This window comes from Mizuhopecten yessoensis, unplaced genomic scaffold (assembly GCF_002113885.1).
Source record: "Mizuhopecten yessoensis strain PY_sf001 unplaced genomic scaffold, ASM211388v2 scaffold2275, whole genome shotgun sequence".
Taxonomy (NCBI): Eukaryota; Metazoa; Mollusca; class Bivalvia; order Pectinida; family Pectinidae; genus Mizuhopecten; species Mizuhopecten yessoensis.
In genome coordinates this window covers 944,143-957,024 of record NW_018404465.1, presented here as the reverse complement: position 1 = coordinate 957,024, position 12,882 = coordinate 944,143, and the positions used below count along the sequence as shown (strand labels likewise).

Below are 12,882 nucleotides of genomic sequence, written 5' to 3'. Positions count from 1 at the left end.
CCATCCTTATATGACCCTGGCTGTTGTGTCTCAAGGCACCCGTCCTTATATGACCCTGGCTGTTGTGTCTCAAGGCACCCGTCCTTATATGACCCTGTCTGTTGTGTCTCAAGGCACCCGTCCTTATATGACCCTGACTGTTGTGTCTCTCAAGGCACCTGTCCTTATGTGACCCTGACTGTTGTCTCCCTAGCCACCCGTCCTTATATGACCCTGGTTGTTGTGTCCCCCTAGGCTCTCGTCCTTATATGACCCTGGCTGTTGTGTCCCCCTAGGCTTCCATCCTTTTATGACCCTGGCTGTTGTGTTCCCCTAGGCTCCCGTCCTTATATGACCCTGGCTGTTGTGTCCCCCTAGGCGCCCGTCCTTATATGACCCTGGCTGTTGTCTCTCCCTAGGCACCCGTCCTTATATGACCCTGGCTGTTGTGTCTCCCTAGGCTACCATCCTTATATGACCCTGGCTGTTGTGTCCCCCTAGGCTCCCGCCCTTATATGACCCTGGCTGTTGTGTCCCCCTAGGCTTCCATCCTTTTATGACCCTGGCTGTTGTGTTCCCCTAGGCTCCCGTCCTTATATGACCCTGGCTGTTGTGTCCCCCTAGGCTACCATCCTTATATGACCCTGGCTGTTGTGTCCCCCTAGACTCCCGTTTGTATATGACCCTGGCTGTTGTGTGTCATAGCAACCGTCCTTATTTGATTCTGGCTTTTGTGTCTCCCTAGGCTACCATCCTTATATGACCCTGGCTGTTGTGTCCCCCTAGGCTCCCGTCCTTATATGACCCTGGCGGTTGTGTCTCCCTAGGCTACCATACTTATATGACCCTGGCTGTTGTGTCTCCCTAGGCTACCATCCTTATATGACCCTGGCTGTTGTGTCTCCCTAGACTACCATCCTTATATGACCCTTGCTGTTGTGTCCCCCTAGACTCCCGTCCTTATATGACCCTGGCTGTTGTGTCCCCCTAGGCTCCCGTCCTTATATGACCCTGGCTGTTGTGTCTCCCTAGGCTAACATCCTTATATGACCCTGGCTGTTGTCTCCCTAGGCTACCATCCTTATATGACCCTGGCTGTTGTGTGTCCCTAGGCCAACATCCTTATATGACCCTGGCTGTTGTCTCCCTAGGCTACCATCCTTATATGACCCTGGCTGTTGTGTCTCCCTAGGCTAACATCCTTATATGACCCTGGCTGTTGTCTCCCTAGGCTACCATCCTTATATGACCCTGGCTGTTGTGTGTCCCTAGGCCAACATCCTTATATGACCCTGGCTGTTGTCTCCCTAGGCTACCATCCTTATATGACCCTGGCTGTTGTGAGGACGTTAAACCCCAAACAAACAAACAAATTTACCCTTGTTTGTTGTAATAATAGCTCTTCACGCTACTTCTTGCCTGAATACAACACAAATTTGATAGGATGGCGCAGTGGATAACACACTCGCCTTTCACCAAGGTGACCAGAGTTCGATTCCCCGTAAAAAGTATGGGGTCACATGCCCGACAACGTGGGTGTTCTCCTGTTTCCTCCTGCGCGCTCACACCCGGGCCAACAGAACTGATTTATATGAGTTAAGATAACTTGTTTCAAAATTGTTGTTAAATATATATTTTTGTAATACAACACGAAATAAATATTCATGCAAAACACGTACGTTATGTCCAGGCTTGTACACAGATAATATATAGGGTATGTCACCGCAGCCGTCATTCCGAATCCCGTCACCATCACTACAAACACCAGCTGGAAATATAGAAACAACAGTCATTGTTATGATGGTATATCACCGAGTCCCGTCACCATCACTACAAACACCAGCTGGAAATATAGAAACAACAGCTATTGTTATAATGGTATATCACCGAGTCCCGTCACAACAAATACAACTAACAACTGGAAATATAAAAACAACGCTATTGTTATAATGGTATATCACCGAGTCCCGTCACCATCACTACAAACACCAGCTGGAAATATAGAAACAACAGCTATTGTTATATTGGTATATCACCGAGTCCCGTCACCATCATTAAAAACACCAACTGGAAATACAAAAACGACAACTATTGTTATAATGGTATATCACCGAGTCCCGTCACCATCATTACAAACACCAGCTGGAAATATAGAAACAACAGCTATTGTTATATTGGTATATCACCGAGTCCCGTCACCATCATTAAAAACACCAACTGGAAATACAAAAACGACAACTATTGTTATAATGGTATATCACCGAGTCCCGTCAAAACAAATACAATTAACAACTGGAAATATAAAAACAACAGCTATTGTTATAATGGTATATCATCGAGTCCCGTCACCATCACTACAAAAACCAGCTGGAAATATAAAAACAACAGCTATTGTTATATTGGTATATCCCCGAGTCCCGTCAAAACAAATACACCCGACAACGGGACATATACAAACGACAACTATTGAGATAATGGTATATCATCGAGTCCCGTCACCATCACTACAAACGCCAGCTGGAAATATAAAAACGACAACTATTGTTATAATGGTATATCCCCGGGCCCCGTCACCATCACTACAAACACCAGCTGGGAATATAAAAACGACAGCTATTGTTATAACGGCATATCACCGAGTCCCGTCACCATCATTACAAACACCAGCTGGAAATATATAAACGACAGCTATTGTTATAATGGTGTATCACCAAGTGCCGTCAACACAAATACGACTTAAAACTGGAAATATAGAAACAACAGCGTATATCACCGAGTCCCGTCAACACAAATACGACTTACAACTGGAGATATAGAAACAACAGCTATTGTTATATTGGTATATCACCGAGTCCCGTCAAAACAAATACAATTAACAACTGGAAATATAAAAACAACAGCTATTGTTATATTGGTATATCACCGAGTCCCGTCAACACAAATACGACTTACAACTGGAAATATAGAAACAACAACTATTGTTATAATGGTATATCACCAAGTGCCGTCAACACAAATACGACTTACAACTGGAAATATAGAAACAACAGCTATTGTTATAATGGTATATCACCGAGTCCCGTCACAACAAATACAACTAACAACTGGAAATATAGAAACAACAACTATTGTTATAATGGTATATCACCGAGTCCCGTCAACACAAATACACCCGACAACTGGACATATACAAACGACAACTATTGATATAATGGTATATCATCGAGTCCCGTCACCATCACTACAAAAACCAGCTGGAAATATAGAAACAACAGCTATTGTTATAATGGTATATCACCGAGTCCCGTCACCATCACTACAAACACCAGCTGGAAATATAGAAACAACAGCTATTGTTATAATGGTATATCACCGAGTCCCGTCACAACAAATACAACTAACAACTGGAAATATAGAAACAACAACTATTGTTATAATGGTATATCACCGAGTCCCGTCAACACAAATACACCCGACAACTGGACATATACAAACGACAACTATTGATATAATGGTATATCATCGAGTCCCGTCACCATCACTACAAAAACCAGCTGGAAATATAGAAACAACAGCTATTGTTATAATGGTATATCACCGAGTCCCGTCACCATCACTACAAACACCAGCTGGAAATATAGAAACAACAGCTATTGTTATAATGGTATATCACCGAGTCCCGTCACAACAAATACAACTAACAACTGGAAATATAGAAACAACAACTATTGTTATAATGGTATATCACCGAGTCCCGTCAACACAAATACACCCGACAACTGGACATATACAAACGACAACTATTGATATAATGGTATATCATCGAGTCCCGTCACCATCACTACAAAAACCAGCTGGAAATATAGAAACAACAGCTATTGTTATAATGGTATATCACCGAGTCCCGTCACCATCACTACAAACACCAGCTGGAAATATAGAAACAACAGCTATTGTTATAATGGTATATCACCGAGTCCCGTCACAACAAATACAACTAACAACTGGAAATATAGAAACAACAACTATTGTTATAATGGTATATCACCGAGTCCCGTCAACACAAATACACCCGACAACTGGACATATACAAACGACAACTATTGATATAATGGTATATCATCGAGTCCCGTCACCATCACTACAAAAACCAGCTGGAAATATAGAAACAACAGCTATTGTTATAATGGTATATCACCGAGTCCCGTCACCATCACTACAAACACCAGCTGGAAATATAGAAACAACAGCTATTGTTATAATGGTATATCACCGAGTCCCGTCACAACAAATACAACTAACAACTGGAAATATAGAAACAACAACTATTGTTATAATGGTATATCACCGAGTCCCGTCAACACAAATACACCCGACAACTGGACATATACAAACGACAACTATTGATATAATGGTATATCATCGAGTCCCGTCACCATCACTACAAAAACCAGCTGGAAATATAGAAACAACAGCTATTGTTATAATGGTATATCACCGAGTCCCGTCACCATCACTACAAACACCAGCTGGAAATATAGAAACAACAGCTATTGTTATAATGGTATATCACCGAGTCCCGTCACAACAAATACAACTAACAACTGGAAATATAGAAACAACAACTATTGTTATAATGGTATATCACCGAGTCCCGTCAACACAAATACACCCGACAACTGGACATATACAAACGACAACTATTGATATAATGGTATATCATCGAGTCCCGTCACCATCACTACAAAAACCAGCTGGAAATATAGAAACAACAGCTATTGTTATAATGGTATATCACCGAGTCCCGTCACCATCACTACAAACACCAGCTGGAAATATAGAAACAACAGCTATTGTTATAATGGTATATCACCGAGTCCCGTCACAACAAATACAACTAACAACTGGAAATATAGAAACAACAACTATTGTTATAATGGTATATCACCGAGTCCCGTCAACACAAATACACCCGACAACTGGACATATACAAACGACAACTATTGATATAATGGTATATCATCGAGTCCCGTCACCATCACTACAAAAACCAGCTGGAAATATAGAAACAACAGCTATTGTTATAATGGTATATCACCGAGTCCCGTCACCATCACTACAAACACCAGCTGGAAATATAGAAACAACAGCTATTGTTATAATGGTATATCACCGAGTCCCGTCACAACAAATACAACTAACAACTGGAAATATAGAAACAACAACTATTGTTATAATGGTATATCACCGAGTCCCGTCAACACAAATACACCCGACAACTGGACATATACAAACGACAACTATTGATATAATGGTATATCATCGAGTCCCGTCACCATCACTACAAAAACCAGCTGGAAATATAGAAACAACAGCTATTGTTATAATGGTATATCACCGAGTCCCGTCACCATCACTACAAACACCAGCTGGAAATATAGAAACAACAGCTATTGTTATAATGGTATATCACCGAGTCCCGTCACAACAAATACAACTAACAACTGGAAATATAGAAACAACAACTATTGTTATAATGGTATATCACCGAGTCCCGTCAACACAAACACGACCGACAACTGGACATATACAAACGACAACTATTGATATAATGGTATATCATCGAGTCCCGTCACCATCACTACAAACACCAGCTGGAAATATAGAACCAACAGTTATTGTTATAATGGTATATCACCGAGTCCCGTCAACACAAATACAACCGACAACTGAAAATATAGAAACAACAACTATTGTTATAATGGTATATCACCGAGTCCCGTCAACACAAACACGACCGACAACTGGACATATACAAACGACAACTATTGATATAATGGGATATCATCGAGTCCCGTCACCATCACTACAAACACCAGCAGGAAATATAGAAACAACAGTTATTGTTATAATGGTATATCTCCGAGTCCTGTCAAAACAAATACGACTAACAACTGGAAATATAGAAACAACAGTTATTGTTATAATGGTATATCACCGAGTCCTGTCAAAACAAATACGACTAACAACTGGAAATATAGAAACAACAGTTATTGTTATAATGGTATATCACCGAGTCCCGTCAACACAAATACAACCGACAACTAGAAATATAGAAACAACAACTATTGTTATAATGGTATATCACCGAGTCCCGTAAAAACAAATACGACTAACAACTGGAAAGAAAGAAACAACAGCAGTTGTTATAATGGTATATCACCGAGTCCTGACAAAACAAATACGACTAACAACTGGAAATAAAGAAACAACAGCTATTGTTATAATGGTATATCACCGAGTCCCGTCAAAACAAATACGACTAACAACTGGAAATAAAGAAACAACAGCTATTGTTATAATGGTATATCACCGAGTCACATCAACACAAATACAACCGACAACTGGAAATATAGAAACAACTGCTAATGTTATAATGGTATATCAGCGAGTCACATCAACACAAATACAACCGACGACTGGAAATATAGAAACAACGACTATTGTTATAATGGTATATCATCGAATCACGTCAACACAAATACAACCAACAACTGGAAATATAGAAACAACAACTATTGTTATAATGGTATATCACCGATTCCCGTCACCACAAATACAACTTACAACTGGAAATATAGAAACAACAGCTATTGTTATAAAGGTATATATCCGAGTCCCGTCACCACAAATACAACCGACAACTGGAAATATAGAAACAACAACTATTATTGTAATGGTATATCACCGAGTCCTGTCACCACAAATACAACCAACAACTGGAAATATAGAAACAACAGCTATTGTTATAATGGTATATCACCGAGTCCCGGCACCACAAATACAACCGACAACTGGAAATATAGAAACAACAGCTATTGTTATAATGGTGTATCACCGAGTCCCGTCACCACAAATACAACCGACAACTGGAAATATTGAAACAACAGCTATTGTTATAATGGTATATCATCGAGTCACGTCACCACAAATACAACAAACAACTGGAAATATAGAAACAACAGCTATTGTTATAATGGTATATCAGCGAGTCACATCAACACAAATACAACCGACAACTGGAAATATAGAAACAACAGCTAATGTTATAATGGTATATCAGCGAGTCACATCAACACAAATACAACCGACGACTGGAAATATAGAAACAACAACTATTGTTATAATGGTATATCATCGAATCACGTCAACACAAATACAACCGACAACTGGAAATATAGAAACAACAACTATTGTTATAATGGTATATCACCGAGTCCCGTCACCACAAATACAACCGACAACTGGAAATATAGAAGCAACAACTATTATTGTAATGGTATATCACCGAGTCCCGTCACCACAAATACAACCAACAACTGGAAAGTTAGAAACAACAGCTATTGTTATAATGGTATACCATCGAGTCCCGTTATCACAAATACAACCAACACCTGGAAATATAGAAACAACAACTATTATTGTAATGGTACATCACCGAGTCCCGTCACCACAAATACAACCGACAACTGGAAATATAGAAACAACAGCTATTGTTATAATGGTATATCAATGACGAACAGAAAACTTTGGGTGTCAATATGTGAAAAGAAGAAAAGTGTATTTAATCATTTATTTATTTTGTGTTAATTTCACAGAATACATTAATCGTGGACCACAATTAAGCAAAATAATAAATAAATATTTTGTCAGTTTTCACAAAGTGGGTTGCACATGAAAGGGCTTATCAACCCAATATGGGAAAAGTGACACAATCAGCTGAAATAATTATTGGAAATAGCCCAGATTGGAGTTAATTTGAATAATAAGTAATTAACACACAGTTATTAATGGATTTGATATATTTTTCACGTTTCACACATCTTGTTGCTTTTACTTATTGTCACGCTCCAAAGCTTCACTCCGGGAAATATAGTGGTGGTTTAGTAACAGGTACAAACAAAACATAAAGCAGGTATTTGATCATTATTCTTTTTTTTACTATATATTTGTGTCTTTATTTTTTTTTTGTCTTTCGTTTAAAGGAAACTGATTTTGAAAGATTTTATAACATGCAAAAATAACACTCAACATTTCTTTCTGCCTGGTTACGTGATTTATACACGTTTCATTATTGTTATTTCATGTGTTTGCATCAGACGGGATAGCGTTTTCCTTAATTCCCTGCAAAACTTCAATTTGTTGCAATAAACTTGTTTCGTGAGGAAGGCTTTGGGTTCTGTCCCCTGGCCGAGACATACCAGAGTCTGTTAAAAATGGTAGCTTCTACTCCTGCTTAGCGCTCAGCAATTTTGGAGTGGGACGACTGGTTCGCCCGTTGTCAGTATAATGTGATAAACTTTGCTTATTCTGTCAGTATAATGTGATAAACTTTGCTTATACTGTCAGTATAATGTTATAAACTTTGCTTATACTGTCAGTATAATGTGACCGGGTGGGGTGTCCTGCTGGGTGTCTTCGGCAGTAGGTTTCCAGTGAGGTAGCACTATAAAGTCGGCATCGGTCCCGCGCTATCACATGGAGACAAACACGAACATATCGCAGCCTCCTAAAACACACACACATGCATCTTGCACACAGGGGAGGCCGTCCTCAAATGACCATAGCTGTTAAAAGGACGGTAAACAATACTAAACCAAACCAAACCAAACCAAACTTTGCTTATATCATTGCAGATTCAGAAAATCAATAGATCTGCTTCATTCAAGTGCACGTTCTCGTATGAGGCGACTAATGTGGGTTCCCAGCAGTTCTGTTTACTGCTTAACTCATATCCCCTACAATTTTAAACTGGACTAGCCCAGTCTTTGATTTGGTAAGGTTGAAATGTGATTTCAGGGTTGAATGGGTTAAAAGACATGGCAGAAACCAAAATAAAGACATATTTTCTCCACTGCTCTAATAGTTCTTTACGCCAGTGTCTCCCTGCAGTACGATATCTTACCCCTATATCCTTGACTGCATGTGCGGGGTGAAGCACGCTCTCCCGAGTGAATACCTTTTCGTAAGGACTTTCTCCCTACAAGGAGAATAAAAACTATAATATTTCAACCCATTCAAAGTTAGTAAATTCCCACCGTATGCGACAACTATTCCGTAAAAGTACCTACTATAGCGAACTGATATTTTCTCGAGAAGGCGACAACTTCCATGTAATGTGTTGAACGATTTAATGCTAATTTTTCGGTAAGTCTCGATTTGAATTCACAAAAATAAAATTGGAATCGAGGCAATCGTATTATCTCAATATTAACAGTTATGTTTACAGATTTAAACAATGAGTTGTCAACACATACCCCGCCGAACTTTCTGATCACGGACGATCGGACAGCCGTGGGACGTAGTAACTTGGCGGACAGTCTCTGCAATGAAAAAATAAACAATAAATAATTGAGAATATTAGTGTTCTCAAACCCATTTGTGAGGTTTTTGATAGCTCGTAACATAATGTAATGCCATTGTTATTGATAAAAGGACAAACTAGATACCAAATATATCATTACATGTCGAATCAATTATTTACATGACGAAGTCGTAATGGGGCGGGTTGATTACAACAAGCTGCGCGTCAGAAGGGAGATAACTCGGACTACCTAAATGAAGAAACGTTTTCATTCATAAGGCATGATGACAATACTTATTCACTACGACACTGTACGGCATGGATATCATTGGAAAGCAACTCAGATTTGTAAATATTAAATATAACACGTGTAGAATATGTACATGCACATGTTTGCACCGGTATAGCTTAATCGTTCAATGTGTTAAAGGTAGAGAGCCCAGGAGCCAAGCAAGGACATTTTCTAATTTCTTCGTTATGGCTGTTGCCAAATAAATTATTAAAGGAAGATGATATTTCTCTAGGCACTGAAAACAACGCATCTTATATCTTTTCATTATGATTTAGTTTCTTTTTTTCTTCAACAAATTAGTATCTAAGCGCTTAAATATTTTAGTTTGTACATCTGTGAATTTTCGATTGTTTAAACACGTTTTTTGTATGAACTGTGAGGAGCCTATGGGGCCCCAACCCCTGAGGCCCTATTTGCTGGGACTTATAAAAGATCATTTTTTAAAGTTTCTGACATTTAGTTGCTTGACAAGAGTACGATAGAAAGGTAAGGACATAAAGAACAACCCGTCTGAAACTCATTAAGACAGCGATTTGATCCCCGTAATCGTCATTCAAAATATCAGGGATCATAGCCACTGCTTTGAGAAACAGAACCACATTTTACCAACTTATTTCATTGAGCAACATAATCACATACCCCGTCATTTTACCAAGCAACCGGACTACTTACCACGTGAGTTAGATGGGCAACATAATCACATACCACGTGATTTAGCTGGGCAACATAATTACATACCACGTCATTGAACCAAGCAACATAATCACATACCACGTCATTGCACCAAGCAACCGAACTACTTACCACGTGATTTAGATGGGCAACATAATCGCATACCACGTGATGTAGCTGGGCAACATAATTACATACCACGTCATTGCACCAAGCAACATAATCATATACCACGTTTTTGCACCAAGCAACCGAACTACTTACCACGTGATTTAGCTGGGCAACATAATAACATACCACGTGATTTAGCTGGGCAACATAATTACATACCACGTCATTGCACCAAGCAACCGAACTACTTACCACGTGATTTAGCTGGGCAACATAATCCCATACCACTTGATTTAATTGGGCAACATTATCACATACCACGTGATTTCACAAAGCAACAAAACCACAAACCACGTCATTTCAAGCAAAAAAACCCAACACATTCTACGTCATTTCACTGAGCAACAAAAAACATTTTACAATGTCATTTCGCAGAGCAACACAGCCTCGGTATCCAATGTAATTTTGTAGAACAGGAAAATGGAGTGCTTGTTATCTCCATCAGTGTGTCACAAAATTGTTGTCCGTTTCATAGAATTCACGGTTCCCCCTGTCAACCTAAATGAATCAATACAATGGCGTCACAGTAACAATAAAATATGACGTCACAATCAGATTTAGGAGAATTTATGTGCAAATTAGGATAACATACAATGTACTGAGGTTTTCGAACATGCTTTCGGGTTGAGAATACTCTTTCATACCCTCACGGTATGGGAAGATTATATTTATAGAAATAATGATGCGGATTTTCTGTCACTGGTCATTGCAGCAGAATATCACAAATATAATCTACCGACGCTAAGCAAGGGCGCGCATTGTGTACTTCTTTCCAGTCCACTCGATAAGTGAAATATCAATGATTTTTCACGTCAGAATATTTCCGGAATCCTCTGAAGATTTGGCCATCACTAGTCCAGTATAAATGGATTTTACCACACCCTCGAGCCATGCCTAGGAAGGTCATGATTCTCTGTCGCGTTGTGGTATTAGTGAATGTAAAACACACATAAACATGTATATCTGAGGAATATTTGTGCTGTAATGAGGCGAGCGAGTTCTGAACAGAACGTGCTAGTCTCATTACTGTAACACGTTCGGTTCAGAACTCTCTCGTCTCATTACAGCAGCACGTTTTGTTCAGAACTCGCTCGTCTCATTACAGCAGAACGTTCTGTTCAGAACTCGCTCGCCCCATTACAGCAGCACGTTCTGTGCAGAACTCACTCGTCTCATTACAGCAGTACGTTCTGTTCAGAACTTGCTCGTCCCATTACAGCAGCACATTCTGTTCAGAACTCACTCGTCTCATTACAGCAGTACGTTCTGTTCAGAACTTGCTCGTCCCATTACAGCAGCACATTCTGTTCAGAACTCACTCGTCTCATTACAGCAGCACGTTCTGTTCAGAACTCGCTCGCCCCATTACAGCAGCACGTTCTGTTCAAAACTCGCTCGTCTCATTACAGCAAAACGTTCTGTTCAGAACTCGCTCGTCCCATTACAGCAGCACGTTCTGTGCAGAACTCACTCGTCTCATTACAGCAGAACGTTCTGTTCAGAACTCGCTCTCCCCATCACAGCAGCACGTTCTGTTCAGAACTCGCTCGTCTCAGTACAGCAGCACGTTCTGTTCAGAACTCGCTCGTCCCATTACAGCAGCACGTTCTGTCCAGAACTCACTCGTCTCATTACAGCAGTACGTTCTGTTCAGAACTTGCTCGCCCCATTACAGCAGCACATTCTGTTCAGAACTCGCTCGTCTCATTACAGCAGAACGTTCTGTTCAGAACTCGCTCTCCCCATCACAGCAGCACGTTCTGTTCAGAACTCACTCGTCTCATTACAGCAGAACGTTCTGTTCAGAACTCGCTCTCCCCATCACAGCAGCACGTTCTGTTCAGAACTCACTCGTCCCATTACAGCAGCACGTTCTGTTCAGAACTCACTTGCCTCATTACAGCAGCACGTTCTGTTCAGAACTCGCTCGTCTCATTACAGCAAAACGGTCTGTTCAGAACTCGCTCGCCTCATTACAGCACAAATATTCCTCATATATACATGTGCGGAGCGCACGAGTGAATATATACGTCCGCGCAATAAATGAGATAGGAAAACACAAGTGTGTGGTCTTGTTTTTATCACACATATTCCGTATTTGGTAGAGATCGATACAAAGATTTTATAAACTTTGATATTTTTTGCAAATACCGGGGATTTTTCAGCTCGCCATGACAAGGGGATTCCCATAAAAAGTAGTTCCGGCTAGTGTGATGATGTGTGAACAAACCGACAGAAAACATCAACAGAAATATTGTAAGACTTTATAGAAATGTGATGAATTGTAAAACTATATATACAAATGTAAAAAGTACACAAGAAGGTCCATATACCACTCAGCCGTCAGACGAGAGAGAGAGAGAGAGAGAGAGAGAGAGAGAGAGAGAGAGAGAGAGAGAGAGAG

The 12,882-nt window shown here is 40.0% G+C and overlaps 1 protein-coding gene across 1 annotated transcript in view; it reads right to left on the bottom strand.

The window, feature by feature from the left end:
* LOC110445416 overlaps positions 1-12,882 on the bottom strand; it is a 30,789-nt gene that overhangs the window by 9,462 nt on the left and 8,445 nt on the right. Inside the window, exons 2-4 of the mRNA XM_021490030.1 lie at positions 9,297-9,362; positions 8,945-9,019; positions 1,659-1,747 (exon numbers count right to left, since the gene is read on the bottom strand). Of these exons, the coding sequence (XP_021345705.1) occupies positions 1,659-1,747; positions 8,945-9,019; positions 9,297-9,362 (230 nt within the window). The remainder of the gene's footprint in view (positions 1-1,658; positions 1,748-8,944; positions 9,020-9,296; positions 9,363-12,882) is intronic.